The sequence below is a fragment of the Triticum aestivum genome, chromosome 4D (assembly GCF_018294505.1).
Source record: "Triticum aestivum cultivar Chinese Spring chromosome 4D, IWGSC CS RefSeq v2.1, whole genome shotgun sequence".
In the NCBI taxonomy this organism is placed as follows: domain Eukaryota; kingdom Viridiplantae; phylum Streptophyta; class Magnoliopsida; order Poales; family Poaceae; genus Triticum; species Triticum aestivum.
Window position 1 is genome coordinate 505,431,119 of NC_057805.1, and position 18,554 is coordinate 505,449,672.

An 18,554-nucleotide genomic window follows, 5' to 3' on the forward strand; every position below is an offset into this window, starting at 1 on the left:
CCAGACGTGACAGCAGCCCCAGGCCTCAGCAGCTCAGCCCATAAACCGTCTCACTTTCTCATCCCAGCTGAGCTCTCCACGTTGGTCTGTTGCGATCCTTTCGCCCGCTGCATCTGCATGGATACCATCGATCACGCGCCTGCCGATCAGAAAGAATCCATGTTGGCTCGTTCCTGCGCCGCCCCAGGCGTTTCTCCTAGCCAGATCCAGAGTTTCAGAGCTGCGCGGCTCCGCCTGATGCTCGTCGCCTCGTCGGAGCAGCCCCCTTCAGGTTTCAAGCCTGGTCCTGTTCGGCTCCATCTCCACAACCGGCTGGACAGGCCATCTCTAGCGCTGTACGTATCACCGTTTCTTCTTCTACTAGTTCCTTTGCATCAGCGGAAAGCCGGAAACCAATGAATCTCTCTGTCTAAAAAAAGAAGAAGTTGAAACCAATGAATTGCTGAATGCTGATGTTAAACTGTAGTATTACTTTACTCAATTTTGATTTTTTTTTTGCGGGGAAAAGGGAGATTTCTATTACTCAAGGAGGCAAATCAGCCATAACCAAGTTTACAATGTCACGCATACTCGAGCCCAGCCATACCGCAGTACGGGGGGTACTCCTGCCATACTCTGCAAGAGCGTGGCTAACTTTATTTTGCGAACGACTAATAGAAGTAATAGAGATCTCCCTAGCTTTAGCATCCTTCATCCTCTTGATCTCCTCAACTAGCACGCGGTGCCTCGAGCGGTCCCTTCTCGAAGCGTTCAGCATATTCACAGCTTCCACAGTATCCATCTCAATGATAATGGGCAAGTCAGACCGGTGTAGGGCCAATTCGAGCCCCTCCCTACATGCAGCCAACTCGGCTTCCAGGGCATTATCACATGTGCGAATTTCCCTACAAGCAGTGAAAATTATGCCTCCCCGGTCTGACCGCAGGACCATGCCTCCTCTAGCTGCTCCTGTTGCTGGTACATAGCTACCATCGACATTCAATTTTGTCCAGCCGGCTGGAGTTAACACCCACCCCACTTCGGCCTTCTGCTGTACATGTTGTGGTGGCGCCAAAGCATCAACCTGAACCACCATCTTCCCTTTCTCCATGTTACCTTGGGGCCATTGGTGGATGCATAACAAGGAATTGATGTAGCCTTGTAAAAATCTACGTGATGCTTCCGTTGGGGGTGGGGACTTGCCATGAGTTATTTCATTCCGCACATACCACACACGCCACATTGTCATGAGGACAATCATACGTGTAGTATCAGAGAGCGGCTCCAAAAGTGAGAACAACCATTCTGGGCCGGTGTGCATGACGTCCTCCACCTTGGGTATGGGCCAGTCACGCGCCATAGCACGCCACAACTCTTTCGCTAGGGGGCACCTGCACATAGCGTGCAAACCATCCTCTCGTTCCACACCACAAAGGGGACACACATCAGAGAGTTCGAGGTGTCGAGAGAATTTATTTGCGCAAGTAGCGAGCGAGTTGGAAACCAGCCTCCATGCAAAGACTCGTACCTTTGGGGGAGCAGGGCACCCCCATATGATCTTCCAGATGGCGCGATGACCATCCGGTGCCCTGCTCGTTGCGGTCGCCAATGGACGCTCGCGCTCGTCCATGGCAAGGCGATATGCGGAGCGAACGGTGAAGATGCCGTTCTTCTCCGGGGCCCATGCGATGACGTCGTCGGTGATGCGGGGTGACGTGCGAATGCTGGTGATGGTCGCGACATCCGCAGGGAGAAAATACTGTCGCAGCACGTTCGTACGCCAGGCGCCGGACTCGTCCAGGAGCTCTGAGACCCGCTGAAGACGGCAAGTCCCTTGCCGCGTGATCGGCTGCCCCGTCGGTTCCATTGGGAGCCAACGGTCACGCCATATGCGTATATTCCGGCCATCGCCGACGCGCCATACAATCCCCTTCTTGAGGAGCTCGAGGCCGTACTGAATGGCCTGCCACGTGGGAGAGGCGTTCCCCGAGAAGACAGTGTCCTCAATTTTGATTTACTTGTTTGCAATGATGCACTTTGTTAAACTCATGACATGTCTACAGAATTTGTTCTTTTGTGATGATAATGAATTCATATTTATACTTTTAGTGTGAATTTGTGGTGTACTTCTAGGATGCATTCGTGTGTGTGGTATTTGGCATTATTTTTAGCCGATTGGTTTAGCCCTAGGCTTTCACAAATCCTGGCTCTGCCTCTTCCGGCAGGGCGCCGTGAGCCATGCTTGATGTCACAAGTCGTAGAACTCCGCATCATTGTTGGAGCCGGCAAGATTTTGAATCCATGTGGCGGGGAGGTGTCGGGTTATGTCAGGGACGCTAGGACTTGCTAAGTATTGATGAACTATGAGTTCGGAGGAGGGTAGGGAGTTGACTGATGACATGGACTAACGTTGGGAATCAAGCCCAACTTTCAGAGTCATGCTAATATTTGGGTCGCTACATCAACCTATGTGCCACACGTGCCGACTGCTGGCAAAATAGGGCGGTCCCACCAAACTGCCAACTTTTCTTTTAGGCGCTCAAGGGTGGTTGGTGCGTCGGCAAAGATAGTTCTTTTGGAAATGTTGCTCTTTGGAGGTGACCGGCGCTGGTCGAGACGTCTTCTTGAAGAACATTTTAATTTTTCGGGGTGTGTGCCTATATTGTGTGCATTCTAGATGGAGTTGGTGTTGATTTTGCTACTCACCGGTTTGTGATGGGAGTTGTTCATCGTATTTGTATCTTAGCCTCTAACTTCTATAAAGGGCGGGCAATTCCTTCACTAAAATATTGATGCACCCGGATTCGGCAGGGCTGTCCGTGGGCATAATCCACTTTTTAAAAAAAAGACGAACAACTTATTCTGATAACTAAGCAATTGGTTAAAAGAGGGTGGTCGCATTTTCCTGGATTACATTTACGCCTTCCGGCGATGTGACTTCGGTGGGAAGAGTCGTGTAGGAAGTTGTTTGTGGCGACTTTATCAATCTCAGAAGGATATGTCGGCTTAGTCTGTCAGATGTGCTCATGAGGTAGGGTGTGCGTGCGTTTGTTCGTAGAGGTTGGTGTATGTGCATATGGATAAGCGTCTGTGCCTGTACTATGTCAAAAAAAAAGACTCTAGTAAGTAAATAAACGCCTTAAGTACTTATTAATGGCACATTCTGTTGTCCTCTCAAGTATAGTAATACCTGCAATGGTGTTGCAAAGTCATTATGCATGTTAATTGTTTTCTGCAAAGACCACCGCACAAGGTGGGTCTCGGTGATAGTAGTTGCTGATGGATCGAGCACGCGTATTCTGACTTTATCATACTTGGGTATACATATATATAAATAAAATCAAATCAAAGGGAAAGTCAAGCGGCCGGTTAGCGTACAGTAGGTACCAACGATTTTGATCGAATCCGATGCCAGGTCATAGGGATCCGAGCTGCAGGATATATTTACAACAACACTCATTGGTAAGGTCAAGCCATTTAGTTACGAAAGACCACGATCTTCCGTCGGTCTAGATCCATCTTAACTACTCGATGATTGCTCATCGTGGTTGGATTAGTTTAGATCCATCTTAACAACTTGATGATTGCTCATTGTGTACGCGTTCTCACGACCGTGGCCAACGTGGTTATCATTTCCTTTTTCACAGGATATATATATAGCAGGTTTAGGCCCCAAATAATATCCATGCTTTTATTGTGTAGAGCAAGTCGGGGCATATACCATGCATGTTTTTTGTTTTCCATGACTCATAACGTACGAAACTGCATGCGTGAGGTCGTGACAGGTGTGTATGTGTGTGTGTGTGTTAGTTAGCAAAAGAATACAGAGCTAATTATTTTAACCAGATATCGATCTTGAACACATGGATGGTCGATATGCAAGAAGGAAGAAGAGGAGGAATAAGAAGAGAATATATTGTCTTTTACAAAAGGACGGTGGTACGTCAACTATTAAAAATACCCTTGACCGACCGTCTAGCTAGCTAGAGGACGCATGCATTGCAATTGCATGGTCTCCTTCCATTGTTCACACCGCTTGCCTGCTGTGCGCGTCGATCGACCATGCCTCTCTAGAGCCCCCCTATGCTTTTCATGGATTTTGCATCGGCCATCACTCAAGTCAGTCCATCAATCAGCAGATAGCTACTATCTCTTATCCGCGATAGGCTTAAGTGCATAGACACGGCGCACAACGGCCGCTAGCTGTTTTGCCTTCACGGAGAGGTACACACTCCTAATTACATGCATGCCGCATACTAAACGATTGTGGTTGTTGTTGTTTGCATGCTTATAGCATTTATGTATCTTTTGCTTAATATACTCCTACACATAGCTGCTCAAAATTATCGGTATTTCCTATTGTTGAGGAAAACATTAACTGATAACTCCCGGGTTGGCTGACGAATAGGGAATTAATAAACTAATCACTATTAGAAAATAGGCTATTAATGGCGCACCTATTTTGGCTATTAATAGCGCACTATAGGTGCGTCATTACTAGCATGTCATTAATAATGGTTAGTAATGGCGCATATTTGGTGCATCATTACTATCACAGATAGTAATGACGCACCTATAGTGCGCCATTACTATGCCTAGAAGTGCGCCATTATTATCTGACTTAGTAATGGAGCACCACATAGAAATGCGCCATTACTAATAAAAAATTTTAAATTTTTTTTCAGAATTTTTTTTTCAAATTTTTTTCAATTTTTTGTTTTCGTTTTTTCTTAATCTCGGGTCAATATGCTTAATCTCAAGTCAAATCGCACTCCGTAGTCAAACTTTCCGGAAGGTCACCCATCCTCACACTACTCCGGCCCCAGCACGCTTAACTTCTCAGTTCCATCCAACCCCAGCACCAGCTCACTTAACAGGCACTTGTTGATATATCTATCATATCAATCCTATTAAACCTTGTTGATGTCTAGGACTTTGTTCATGTTCATGAGTGTGATGAAATTTTGAAAAAATATTTCAAACTTCCCGGTCATATTACGTATCATATTTTGAACATTTTTTCCAAAAAAATATTCGAAACAATTTTTTTTTCTGTTACTAGTGGCGCACCTAGCAAATGATGCGCCATTACTAAGTTTGAATTTTTTTCCATTTTTCCCCCTCTAGATCTTAAAAGCCCCGTATCTTTTATTCTGTTAGGTTTTTGGGGATTCCCGACAAATAGACCACATATCACATGGGAAACTTATTTTCTTTTATTTTTTTACATTTCCATCATTTTCTTTTATTTTTTTAAAACAGAAAAGGCGGTCCAGGAGGGTGCATTTGGTGAAATTTTCGGCCACCTAGAAAGTTAATAATGGCGCACCTTCACAAAGTGCGCCATTACTATGTGTATGACTTAGTCAAAGTTAGTAATGGCGCACTTTGTATAGGTGCGCCATTACTAACTGGTTAACTGGTTAACCGGTTACTCGGATAAATTTTTGAACAGGAAGTGCTATTGTTGTGGACTGGATATATAAATACTTGTATTTTTTCCGCTTAACGGACCAGATCTACATACTGATCTGTCTCCCTGATTTTTTTAAAAAATTGCAGGGTGTCTCCCTGTATTTCACCTAGCCTACGTGTAGCATTACTTGGCGTACATGGTAGGGATGTGGTGCCCTATATCCAGCGGCACAGACATTTTCTTTTTCTGGGTGCGACGCTGCACACACGCTGACTCGTTGCGACCCAGGCGATTGGGTCCACAGGGCACTGACCAGTGGGACCTGCATCAACACCGCATTTCGCGGGACCCGGTAGCCGGAGTGGGCTTCTGTCCGGACGCGGAGGGCTGCTCTAGCTACCCATTGACCGCCCGCCACCCATTGACCGCTGCCGCCACCGCCGCATTCGCCTCGCCGCTGCCCGCTTTTGCCACCTCGGTCTTGGTCCCCGTGCACGGAAATGGAGCTCGACCTCGCCTCCCCCTCGGCCGGAGGGAGTATACTACAAAGACCACGATCTTCCGTCGGTTTGTTGTGTGTGTGCGCGCGCGTATAGAAAAAAATGGGATTGGTTTATATCCATCTTAGCTATTTGATGATTGCTCATTGTGTACGCGTTGCCACGACCGTCGCGTGGTTATCATTTCCTTTTTACAGGATATATAGGTGGTGTTTGGTTCTCTAGTCCTAGGACTTTTTCTAGTCCCAACTAAAAAGTCCCTAGTCCGTAAAAAGTCCCTCCCTGTTTGTTTTCGGAGATTAAAAAGTCCTAGTCCCTTCCTAGAGGTTATTAAATGACCATGTTGCCCCTAGTATATAGAAAAATAAAAATCAAACAACACCATGGGGTGGCGGGCCAATGAGTGCATGGAGGGGCATTGTTGGAAAAGTCCCAAAAAGACTCTCCTTGAGAGTCTTCTTCATTTAGTCCCAAATGCCTAGTTTAGTCCCTAAAAAGTCCCTCCCATTTGATAAAAAAGTCTCTAGAAGGGACTTTTTCTAGTCCCTACACAAAAAAGACCCTGGAAACAAACACCCCCATAGTAAGGTGTAAGCCCCAAATAATATACTCCCTCCGTTCCTAAATATAAGTCTTTATAGAGATCCACTAGATGGACTACATACGGAGCAAAATGAATGAATCTAAACTTAAAATACATCTATATACATCCGTATGTGGTTCATAGTGGAATCTCTACAAAGACTTATATTTAGGAACGGAGGGAGTACTCTACATGATTGTGTGTAGAGCAAGGCAGAGCATATACTGTGCATGTTTCTGTATTCTATGACTCGTGAACTAGTCGGTGGTCCAAAAGAAAAAGGGGAAAGAACTGAAGCCGTGTAACGTATGTATGAAACTACGCGCTGAGGGCGTGACAGGTGTGTGCGCGCGCGTGTGTGTTAGTTAACAAAAAGATAAAAATACAGAGCACATTAAGTTAACCAGATATCGATCTTGAACACATGCATGTTGATCACTAGAATTAGTAACGTACACGCACAAGACAAGATGCTTGCGCGATGTTCAATGGGAAAGAAGAAAATGAAGCGAACCAACCTGTGGTCGGATGGTTAGAGCATCTCCAGTCGTTGGCCCTTCAAGGGGCGCCTAAAATCGCCGCCTGGGGATGAGCCTACGCAAAAAATCGGCCTGGGGACGAGTTGGTCCCCAGCCGCCCGCCCCAGGGCCGCCTCAGGCGCGTTCAAAAAAGGCAAAAATATAGCAAATTTCGGCAAAGTTCGGCATATATTACATATTAGTCGCGGATTTTTATTACATAATATATCTAATTAAAAAAGAAACTGGCTGAAAGCGGAGTAGTCGCCGCCGTCGCCGCCATCCTCGCCGCCGCCGTCGTCGTCGAGCTTCTCCTCCTTGACGCGACCGTCCCTGGTGGACCCCTGACTGGCGTCGCCAACGCGGACTGGTGGCGGCGGCGCGTCGTCGTCGTCGCTGTCCTTGATGACGACGACTCCTTCTTCGTCGCGGCCCCGGCGGCGCTGCGCGAAGCGCCGCAGGGCGGCGCACTGGCGCTCCCTCGCCATCTTCAGGGAGTCCGCGCGCACCCATTCCAGGGCCGCGTCGTCGTCGAGCTCGACGTCGCCGCCGTGCTCCGTCTTCACCGCGGGGAGGCCCGGCTCCGTCTTCACCGGCGCGAGCCCCGGCTCCGTCTTGGGCTTGACGAAGCGCGGAGGAGCCGACGAGGAGGCGCGCCGGCCGCCCTCGTTGATGACGATGCCGGCGCTGCGAGTGCGCCGGTCGAGCGGCGTCTCCGCCGCGGGCTCGGCCTTGACGCCAAGCAGCGCCGGAGAGCCGGAGGAGTGCGAAGAAGAGCGTGATGAGGAGGAAGAAGAGGAGGCGCCGAACCTCCTGGGCAACCATTGCTCGTCGCGTCGGCGGTGAGCCGTGGCCGTGGCGGGCGCCCTTGCCGGAAGGTATGCCAACGGCGGGTCGTTGCCGCCCTCGAGGTACGTCAGAACGCCCTCGAGGGTGCGGCCGGGACACCCCATCACAGGTCGGCCACCACCGGCGCGCCGTTGGTGGACGCCATCCTCTGCTACTCCCAGCGCTGGAAGTATGCCGTCCACGCCGCTTGGTTGCCGGCGGCGTACTCTGGGAGGGCGAGCTGGGCGTTGGTGAGGGAGGCGCACACGACCTCGACCTCGTCGGCGAAGTAGGAGGGTTTCGCCACGGCGTCGGGCAACGGGGGAATGGGCACTCCCCCGTTGCTGAGTCTCCACCCCGTCGGCCCGGCGCGCATGTCCGGCGGCGCCGGGATGTTCGCCTGGAACAGGAGCCAAGACTCCTGTTCGCGGAGCGAGCGGCGGCCGAAGCCGTTGGCCGCCGCCTCATCTCCAGGGAAACGCTCGGCCATCGGGAGAGGGAGGGAGAGGGAGGGCTCGACGGCGACGCTCGGGAGAGGGAGGACTCGGCGGCTACTCTCGGGAGAGGTAGAGCTCGGCGTCTAGGGCTAGGGCTGGTGTGGCCAGAGGCGAGGGAGGCCACCGGCTTATATAGCCGCGCCGCGCCCGTGTGTACGCGTGCGAGGGAGGGGAGGCGTCGGCGCGTCGCCCCGTGACGCGCCGCCCGTGAAGAATCAATGGTAAGGCTGACCGGCGGCAGCCTTGCCATTGATTCCCCACGGGAAACCGAGGCGTTGGGGGAAGACGACGCGCGGTGTCGCTGACGCGGCGGGCCCGCGGCTCTTTCGTGCCAAAACCGCTCGCCCCGGCGCCCCCAGCGCGCCGGGTTCGGCCTGGTCCGCCGGCGCTAATTTCGGCCCAGGCCGGCGAAAATCGGGCTCCTGGGGACGCGACTGGGCCGATTTTTCTGCGCCGGCGCGAAAAAATCGCCTGGGAAGGCCTTTCTGGGGCGCGGCTGGAGATGCTCTTAGAGGGATAATGGTATCCCAGCTCACCAGGGTTCAAGTCCCGGTGCTCGTATTATTCCTGCATTTATTTTAGGATTTCCGGTGATACGTTTAGGATCTCAAGACGATATGCCGTCGCAGTCTCTCGAAGGTGCTCATAGGGGTAGGGTGTGCGTGTGTGCGTTCATAGAGGTGAGTGTATGCGCGTATGTATGAGCGCTTGCGTCTGTAGCGTGTTAAAAAATGAAGAATAAATAATACAATTTGTTTTTTGTCTTTTAAAACAAGGACGTAGTACGTCAACTATTAAAAATATACTCTTGACCGACTGCTAACTACCTAGGGGACGACGCGTATGCATTGCACGGTCTACTTCCTTTGTTCACACGGCTTGCTATGGGTATCCAATCCATCGACCATGCATGCCTCTCTGCTCTCTCTATATAAAGCCCCCTTTTGCATCGACCATCACTCAAAATTCATCAATCAGCATATAGCTATCTATCCACGGTAGGCTCTACACGGCGCACAGCGGTGGCTGCTTTGCTTCGAGAGACAGAGGTACGTGCTTGCTGATTATGCGTGTGCCGCATACAAAACGATTGCTGCTGCTGCTGTTGTTGTTGTTGTTGTTGTTTGCATGCTCATGACATTTATGTATATGTCGCTGGCTACAGCTTTTGCTTAATACTTTTTCTGTTTCATAATTTTTGTTGTGGTTTTAGTTTAAAAAAACCACGAAAAGAATGATCTTGCGAACTATTTTTTTTCGTTGGGCGGGCCAGTACATTTGATTCGTCTCTCTGAAATTTTTACCTGAGATGTCTCCCGATATTAGCTAGTGTCAAAAACGCTCCTATTATATATACTATGTAACGGACGAAGGGGGTGTTTGGTTCAGGGACTTTTTAGTTTCAGAAACTAGAAAAAGTCCCTAGGAACCAAACGGGAGGGACTTTTTTAAGGGACGAGAAAAAGATTCTAGTCGAGAGTCTTTTTTGATTAGTCCCTGGGACTAGAAAAAGTCCCGGACTTCTGAACCAAAACCCCCGAAGTATTTCACCTATTAGTTGGCGTACGAACGTGGTAGGACCAGGTGCCCTGCATGTCAGCGGAACAGACTATTTTATTTTCTGGTCGGGACGCTGCACGCTGACTCGTTGCACACGAGGTGACTGGACCGAACTGCTGCTGACCAATGGGCCCTTCGTCAACACCGCATTCTGGGGGACCCGGTAGTCGGCGTGGGCATCCTGTCCGTACGCCCGCCACCCCGCTGCCAGTGCTAGCTACTCCAGCCGAGCAGCGGCTTGACCGCCCGCCACCCCATTGACCGCCGCCGCCGCCGCCGCCGCATTATTCGCCTCGCCGCTCGGCATCTTGCCCGCCTTCGCCACCTCGGTCTCGGTACCCGCGAGCGGAAATGGAGCTCGGTCTCGCCTCCTCCCGCGGCCCGGCCGGCCCCTCGCTCGCCGTCGCCGGGCGGCGGCCGCGGTCCTCGCTCTCGCCGCCGCTGCCGTGCCCCCTTTCGCTTCAGGTAGCTGCTTCATCCCTCTCAAGATCGTAATGCGTGGGGCTAGATCTCAGCTGCTTGTTTTGGATTGCGCTAGGTAAGGTAGCATTGCAGTAGCTAGTCCAATCTGTAAATGCGAGCTTGACTGGCCACTTTCTTGACATTTACTGTATGTACTATCTCCAATGTTCAAGGCAGTGGGTGACTGGATCTGGCAGAATGAGCTGCCCACTAGGATAGCACTATATATGGCTAGTGATAATTTCTTGACCAATACTTACATACCATTTGTTTGTATGGTCCTGCTGGATAACCTTTATGTTTGACTATTATTGGCATCTGCTTGACTTACAGCACTAGCTGTAAATGTCTTGCTCAAAATGTCGTTTTCCCGGCTTGCTTTTGTGTTAACTTGTAAAGGCAGTTCAGGTGGTTTTACTTCTTGTCACCATCCTTGGCATCTCACAGACAGTCCTTTTGTTACATTCTCCTGGTTGCAGATACAGACTCGCGGTTACTCGATGCCGACTCTCCATCACAAGGCCCATACCACAGTAGGATGCCAGGCTTCTGTAGCAACTAAATACATGTATGCAATTATTTATGAAATATATACAACACTATTTTGTTTCCACTACATTCATGAGTATTCATCTGTCTTTTCTGACGGCTGCTTTGTTCTGATGGTATGATTCTTACCAGGGAAACAGATGATATAGTCGATCTGGACTGGGAAAACCTTGGCTTTGGCCTTGTTGATACCGACTTTATGTACATGGCCAAATGCGGGCCAGATGGAAACTTTTCCAACGGAGAAATCCTGCCTTTTGGACCCATAGCACTAAGCCCGTCTGCTGGAGTCTTAAATTATGGGCAGGTTAGTTTGCCGGAGGACTTGGAAGACATTATTTCATATATGCGGTGGCATAGGAACCTGTTGTCTGTAACTATGATAATCTCTGAAATATGTACTCTTTGATGGCCTAAAGGTATCAGACGTGCTTAAATAATTTTTGTTGTGGCATGTAGGGACTGTTTGAAGGCCTAAAAGCATATAGGAAAACTGATGGGTCTGTCCTACTATTCCGACCGGAGGAGAATGCCATAAGGATGAAAAATGGTTCAGACAGGATGTGCATGCCTGCACCGAGTGTTGAGCAATTTGTGGATGCAGTGAAGCAAACTGTTCTGGCAAATAAAAGATGGGTAAGTTATTTTTATGTCTTCTCATGCTCATTTCATTGCCCTCTATACATGCCTATGATCCCCTAACTTCTTCTTTAATGTACTACTGTAAATTTTAGGTGCCTCCTACCGGTAAAGGTTCCTTGTATATCAGGCCACTACTTATTGGAAGCGGGGCTATTCTTGGTCTTGCACCTGCTCCTGAGTACACCTTCCTTATTTATGTCTCCCCTGTTGGAAATTATTTCAAGGTTTGTACTGATTTTTTTAGTTCAACAGACATCGGCTCACAAGTACTGTTCTTATGTTCTTGATGATATAGATAGATGAATGGTAATTATGCCACAAGCATATTTGCATAAGTACAGGCTTATCCCCCGTGATCTATCTACTATCGAGAATAGTTGTCTTTTTTCCAAATTTATGCCAGCCTGGATGTTGATTAAGTCTGTTAACTTTATTCTACAGGAAGGTTTAGCTCCTATTAACTTGATTATTGAAGATAACTTTCACCGTGCGGCCCCTGGTGGAACTGGAGGCGTGAAAACCATTGGAAACTATGCCTCGGTAACTTTTTACATCGGCATTATTTTTCATTGTTTCGACCTCTGTCGGCACCCTTTTGTAGGAAAAAAGAACCTTTTGGGGCATCATTTGCTTTGGCATTTGCGTGATGCCTTCTCCCCAGTGCCCAAAATTTCTGTGGGCGAAATATGATGAAAATGTACATCTATAACATAATATAGACAGCTTTCAAAAGAAAAAGAGAATAATGGAAATTACATAATAGCTGCTCTTAGTGGTTGACTGGAAGTTTTTTCAGTACTAAATTCTCTCAGCAAACTAAGATTTACACCCTCATTGTTGTAAAAGGATATTGTTGGTAAATCAATATTGAAATTGAAGTCGTCGATTCTGTGATGAGTTGTTAACTACGCCCCCATTGTTTTGACTTTTGAATCTGAAACTATGATCACTTAATTGATAAACTTGTCGTCACCATGTAGGTGTTGAAAGCACAGAGAACTGCAAAGGAGAAAGGATATTCTGATGTCCTTTATTTGGATGCCGTTCACAACAAATATCTGGAAGAAGTTTCTTCATGCAATATTTTCGTTGTGAAAGTATGGTTCTTGACATGGCAGTTCTTATTTCTGTATATCTGTTTCAATATCTGCAGTTACAGGTAGTTTTTGTGATCGAATCCTGTGGGAGCATCCTAGTTATGTACAACTTTTGCCCCCTTTTGTACAAACTAAGAAAGCCAAATGCGGACGATAAGCTACCAACAATATTTGGTTCAGTAGCAAAATTACAGGATTTTCGTCACCCTCATGTGAATTATCTTTTTCTGATGTTTCAAGTAACTAGGGAAGTGGCATGAATATTCCTTTAAGATACAAACCGAATTGATCCTGTCAGAAAAAGATGTAAACACAGTTCGGTCCATCTAGTTTGCCTCTCATCTTCCTTGCATAGAACATTGGTCGTTATTTTCGTAGGCGATGAATACTCATTCTAATTCTGAAACTTATACCTGGCTTTCTTCTTAGTACATACTGTCTAGTTTTTCTTGAGGAGTTTTAAGTTAAGGACTGAAGAAATGTTAGTTATATTTTTCTAATATCTTTTGCACCAGGGCAATGCTATTTCCACTCCAGCAATAGAAGGAACGATACTGCCTGGTATCACAAGGAAAAGTATCATCGAAGTTGCCGAGAGTAAAGGCTACAAGGTAAATGTTGGTCACCAAGAGTTGATCGGAAGTACTATATGATGATGCTTTTTGTTTTATATGGCCTTAATTAACACAATGTGCTTTATTTAAGGTGGAGGAACGCCATGTGTCCGTAGACGAACTGCTTGATGCAGACGAAGTTTTCTGCACAGGAACAGCTGTTGTGGTTTCACCCGTGGGGAGCATTACCTATAAGGGGAAAAGGTGATGCTTCTGCTCTGCCTTGGAACTGTCAATTTTTACCGCGTTTAATTTGGCTGTTCAAACACTAACAAATAAGCCATGTACTACTAGAACTCAGACCACCATGCATTTTCTTCTGCTTTTCAGGGTAGAGTACGATGGCAACCAAGGAGTCGGCGTGGTCTCACAGCAGCTATACACCTCGCTGACAAGCCTCCAGATGGGCCACACAGAGGATCGGATGGGCTGGACCGTGCAACTGAATTAAGTATCGCATCACCGATCCTGGCTCGACAGATTTCCAGAACACTGCTATGGCAGATGGATTAAACTCTTCAACTGGGACCTAGGGGAAGCTAATGTGCAATTCTCTTGTTTACCATCAACTAGGATCTTGGAAAAACGGTCAGTCTAGCTGGGCAGCTAGCGAGAGTTCCTGAACACGGCACATGAATATGTGTTTATCCTCTCTTTCATTCCAGAATAATAAACGTTACTCCAAATGTATCAAGTGATGTAAAACAGAGAAATTTCTCTCTTTTTTAAATGTACCCGTTGCCAATCTGTTTTCTGTTGATGATGCTGAATTGCTGATGACAGCGTTGTTTTCCTAGTATGATGAGTACAGCTTGAGTGTGCGGCCCTGACCGGTGGGTTACCGAACCAATTTATTGTGATTTCTTGACGTGAAATTGTCTAGTCAAATTCAAATTCGTGTCAACTTTGATTAGTACCGCATTTACTGAAACAGATTGATATTTACTGAAACAAAAGTGTATTATTATTTATACTGTATTTACCAAGTATTAGAATAACTGTATTGATACTAGTACTTATCAAATAACTGTATTTACCAAATTTACTTTCTTTTTTTAGCAAAATTTACCGAATTAACTGGAGTATCAACAGCAAACCTGAGTGCTCGAACTCGCTATTGGGCTAGGCCTGACGGATGGGCTTTATAAGGAACGGGACTAAGGCCTGATGGGTTTTGGAAGGCTTGCCAGCCGAACGCCCAAACCGGAAGGAGTTCTGTCTGACTTTTGTGCAATATAAAATAGAGGATGCCCCACGCATTGCTGCGGAAATTGTTTGATAAAATTTAAGTTGATAACATGAGAACTAAAATTAAAATAAATGAATTACTATATTTGATTATCTATAGTTGTAACAATATTTATTGAATATAAGTAGAAAAATTGAATGAAAAACATTTTCCCATGCATGGTTGAATGTTTTGGTGAGATGTGTATGCATAATGACCTGGTTCATGGACGCAGTCGCTCTTGATTTTAATTCTGGAGATGCGTCAATTTAAACAAAGTCTAATACACAAATATTAGTCGATTGGGCTATTCGTTTTGAACTGAGAAGCGCTTAAAAAGATTATGCATAATTCACAAATCTTGGAGCACTATATTTATTTCTCTTGAAAAGAAATTATTAACAATCAATACTAGTCAAGGTACAACATGTGACTGAACAAGAAATTGTTATCAACCAATACTAGTCATAACTGGCAATACAACATGAGCTAGAACAAGACTACATAATGTAGCATTCCTTGTTCTTCAAGAAGCATATGCAAGTTGATGCCTGCTCTATCAAGCGACAGACACATTTTCCTCTTTCATATAGATTATTTAACGGTTAGAACCCAATTTGGGAGCAACGTACGATTATTTAATTACTAAGGCAACGCCTGAATTTCGGTGCATGGATATTTCACTTGAGCATGTACTTTATGACCCCGGGGATGTGGACCCTGTAGAAATAGTCATCCCAGTCAATGGTCTTCGGGTCGAAATTGAAGAGGCTGCCATGGTTGCTGGTCATGGTGAGCCTTAGTTTGTTTAGGTTGACGTCATCGAAGCACCCCTTGAACAGCGCGAAGGGCCCGTACAGATCCACCAGGTGCATCACGAACCTATAACAATACAACAATAAAAGTCGTGTCATCTTAATTATGTGGGAGCCATCAAGAAGATACAACCGCACAAGATTTCAACCAACTAACTAACCTGTACTTGCGTGCTTGGTCGTGGTAGAGGGTGTCGAGGCCGAAGAGGCCGCAGCAGAGGATGGAGAGCAGGTGGAGGAGCTCGAGGAGGAGGCGGTACCTGAGCATCATAAAGAGGTGGAAGGAAGCAATGCTGCTGAGGAATGTCATCTTATGGGTACCCACGGTGCGGCCGTCAGGGCCCACCCGAGGGTGCTCCGTGAAGTACCGAAACCCCGCCTCGTGAAGCACATTGTATGGTGCCGGATTACGCCGCGACGAGCTCACATGGTACACCGCCGGTGCGTGTGGCTCGGGATATGGCTTTGTCTTCTCCAATGAGGACGAGCTGTGTGCCACGATGGCAGCCATCGTCGCATTCACCACCATGTCGCCGGGCATCTACAGCAACATATACCCAACCAAACGATTGCTTTCACCATCGTCGTCGAAATTCATCTTACTGTACGGATTCCTGGACTGGACTGACAACCAACCATTGCCTGGAATATATCTTAACTGCATGCATAGTACAACGTTGCTTACCACATCCATGGTGAGGTTGAGGTCGGCCAAGAAGTATGTCAGGTTCTGCTTCGCATAGCCGATCACGATCGTGTCGATCGTCCTGCAATTTACATTTTTACATTGAACAAATATCATATTTTACTTCTTTTGGCATTTGCAACAGAGTAAGACGATTGCACTCTAAATTTGGAGGCAGAGAAAGGACAAGAAACATATAATGAACCTGGTGCCTTCGATCCATCCGGGCAGTGGGTCGTTCTGGACACTGGTGATGATGCTGGGACGGACGATGACAACAGGGACATCACACTGCAACTGGCCCAGCACCATCTCCCCCATCGACTTGGTGAACACGTATGTGTTCGGCCACCCGAAGTGCCGGGCCCTGGTAAGGCCAAGGTCCTTCATGGCCTTCCTTTCGGCCTTGGGCGACGAGTCGACGTCGGCCTCAAGCTGCTTTTTCAGGTCCTTGGCCAGTCTCAGCTCGGTGTCGATATCGAGGTGGGTCCCCTCAAGCAGCGTCTCGCCATTCTTGAATGGTCTCTCTTGCACCAGTCCTTGCTTCTCACCCGCCACATAAGCTGCACCAACTCATATATGAATTTATTAACTTCATTTGTAAATCAAATCTAGGTGTATTATAATTAACATCCAAGAACTTTATTTTTGTTTTTACTTGTAGAGTTGGTGTACGTACCCGTGGAAACGTGGAGGAGCACCTTGAGATTGGGGCACTTCTTGGCGAAGTTGCACATATGCTTTACTCCCATCACGTTCACGTCCAGGGCCACATCATACCTGCACGCACACAAGTGTTCTTCTGAGACCATTCACTGCGTACGTACTCTTGCTGCACCTACTCAAGTTCTCTGCTGATTTTTCCTTTCTTGGACAAAACAATCAGTTGACAATGACGCACCTTTCGTAGAAGTTGGTGGTGGCGGCGCCATTAACGATGACATCGAGCTCTTGGGTCACCCGGAGCTCCCTCAAGGTCTCGCTGTCGACGCCGAAGTCCTCACGCATCACATCTCCGGCCAACGGGACGATCTTCTCTCCGATGAAAGATTGAAACCCGTCCCCGTGCTTCTCCCTCAGAAGCCCGAACAGCTCCTTCCCTACCACCTGCGCATATAGAAAAGAAATTAGTCAGCGCTAACTCTGAAGAAAAGGGATCAAAAGAATCATGAGAGGGGTAAAGGGTATAGATCATGAAGAACCATGATGGACAACACTACCTCAGTCTCCACCCGATGCTTCGCCGCAGCGGCATCCACCGCTCGCACCGGGAGGTAGATCTTCTTCACATCAGGTTGAACTCTCAGTATCTTTTCCACTAGTACTGCATATACGCACACCAACAGTGAACTAATTAACAGATGAGGACAGCACATATGAACTTGACGCAAAAAACTTCTAGAATTTGCCAAAAAAAAGTATATGCATGCGTAATATGTGTGCATAAACATTATGCATGCATGCATACTCTTTCCAAGAAAGCCTGTTGATCCAGTGATGAGGATGCTCTTGTTCTTGAAGTATCCAATGATCTTCTCTTCACTCAGTGTGTCAACCATCTTGATTTTTTTCTTGTGTGCGTGCGTGCGTGCGTGCGAGAGAGAGAGAGAGAGAGAGAGAGAGAGAGAGGAGATGATTTGTGTGGGTGAGTGGAAAGAGGGTCATGTACACAATATTTATACACGGGCCATGAAGGTGTTTCGTTTTGTTTTTGTTGTTTGTTTGGCAGTTGAACCAGTTGGTTTCATTATATGAAATCGGAGGGGGTGGCGCCCTCTTTTGCTGAAAAAAAGGTCTTTTGTGTTGTAGGTAGGAGAGGGGAGTCTTAATTTGAGGCACTTGAGCGCAACATTTATGCGCTGTCCAACCAAAACAAGGACCTGGTGATCATGAGAGGAATCACATGCAGTCAAAATAACGCGTAGAGGTACTCTAGATTTTCAAACAGGGTTATTATTGGGGTTGCAGTACGTTGCTAGCCATCAAATTAATAGCTCAAGTGGACAACCGGTAGTACTCAGTATTATTGCTACACACTTAGGAATGAGTTGTCCAGTAGGACGTCTAACTCTGGTTTATAGAAAACTAGAGAAGCTCAGTATTCCTTTCTTTTTCGCTTTATAGAAGGCCCATGTACAATTCAACCAACGTAATACAAATCGTATGTCATCAAAGTTATACCATTAGAAATTAGAGGGTACTCCTACAATTGATCCGTGGAGTACAATAGAGTAGTATCATCGTACTCCATCCCTTCAAAACGCATAGCGTATTTTTCTCTCGTTAGAACAAAAAATTGACCAATAATTACACTATTAGCACATAATTCAGTGGTATATTTTGGCTCAATACGACAAACCTGTGGCAAAGAACTTGGACACAATATCTTGAAGATCGTTATGTTAGTACTCTACTCTACCATGTCTTAAAAACCGACAGTCGGATGGGTGGTACTAGCACAGGATTTATCAAGCCTTCAATTCCTTGTGTGCATTATTAAAGTTAGAACAGTGATTTTCAAACATGTCCTGCTTGTTTGGTTTATTTGCTACGTACCTGACCGACTTAAAGAGGCCTGCAC

The 18,554-nt window shown here is 47.0% G+C and overlaps 2 protein-coding genes across 4 annotated transcripts; one reads left to right on the top strand and one right to left on the bottom strand.

The window, feature by feature from the left end:
* Positions 1-202: 202 nt before the first annotated feature.
* Positions 203-13,992, top strand: LOC123099089 (branched-chain amino acid aminotransferase 2, chloroplastic). Of its 3 annotated transcripts, none has more exons than XM_044521228.1 (10): positions 203-335; positions 10,823-10,911; positions 11,025-11,199; positions 11,352-11,528; positions 11,627-11,758; positions 11,976-12,074; positions 12,515-12,631; positions 13,147-13,242; positions 13,337-13,449; positions 13,576-13,992. In XM_044521228.1, the coding sequence occupies exons 2-10, from the start codon at positions 10,844-10,846 to the stop codon at positions 13,694-13,696; spliced, it is 1,098 nt and encodes a 365-aa protein (XP_044377163.1). In that variant the 5' UTR covers positions 203-335; positions 10,823-10,843; the 3' UTR covers positions 13,697-13,992. The 3 variants fall into 3 exon arrangements, with proteins under 3 accessions (XP_044377163.1, XP_044377162.1, XP_044377161.1); XM_044521227.1 differs by lacking the exon at positions 203-335 and adding an exon at positions 9,302-9,370; XM_044521226.1 differs by lacking the exon at positions 203-335 and adding an exon at positions 10,045-10,346.
* Positions 13,993-14,824: 832 nt separating this feature from the next.
* On the bottom strand, positions 14,825-17,675 carry LOC123099090 (fatty acyl-CoA reductase 1). The gene is made up of 8 exons (XM_044521229.1): positions 17,442-17,675; positions 17,194-17,297; positions 16,875-17,080; positions 16,653-16,753; positions 16,179-16,536; positions 15,974-16,055; positions 15,450-15,829; positions 14,825-15,355 (listed from the first exon to the last, which is right to left on the bottom strand). The coding sequence occupies exons 1-8, from the start codon at positions 17,530-17,532 to the stop codon at positions 15,154-15,156; spliced, it is 1,524 nt and encodes a 507-aa protein (XP_044377164.1). The 5' UTR covers positions 17,533-17,675; the 3' UTR covers positions 14,825-15,153.
* Between the last annotated feature and the right edge of the window lie 879 nt (positions 17,676-18,554).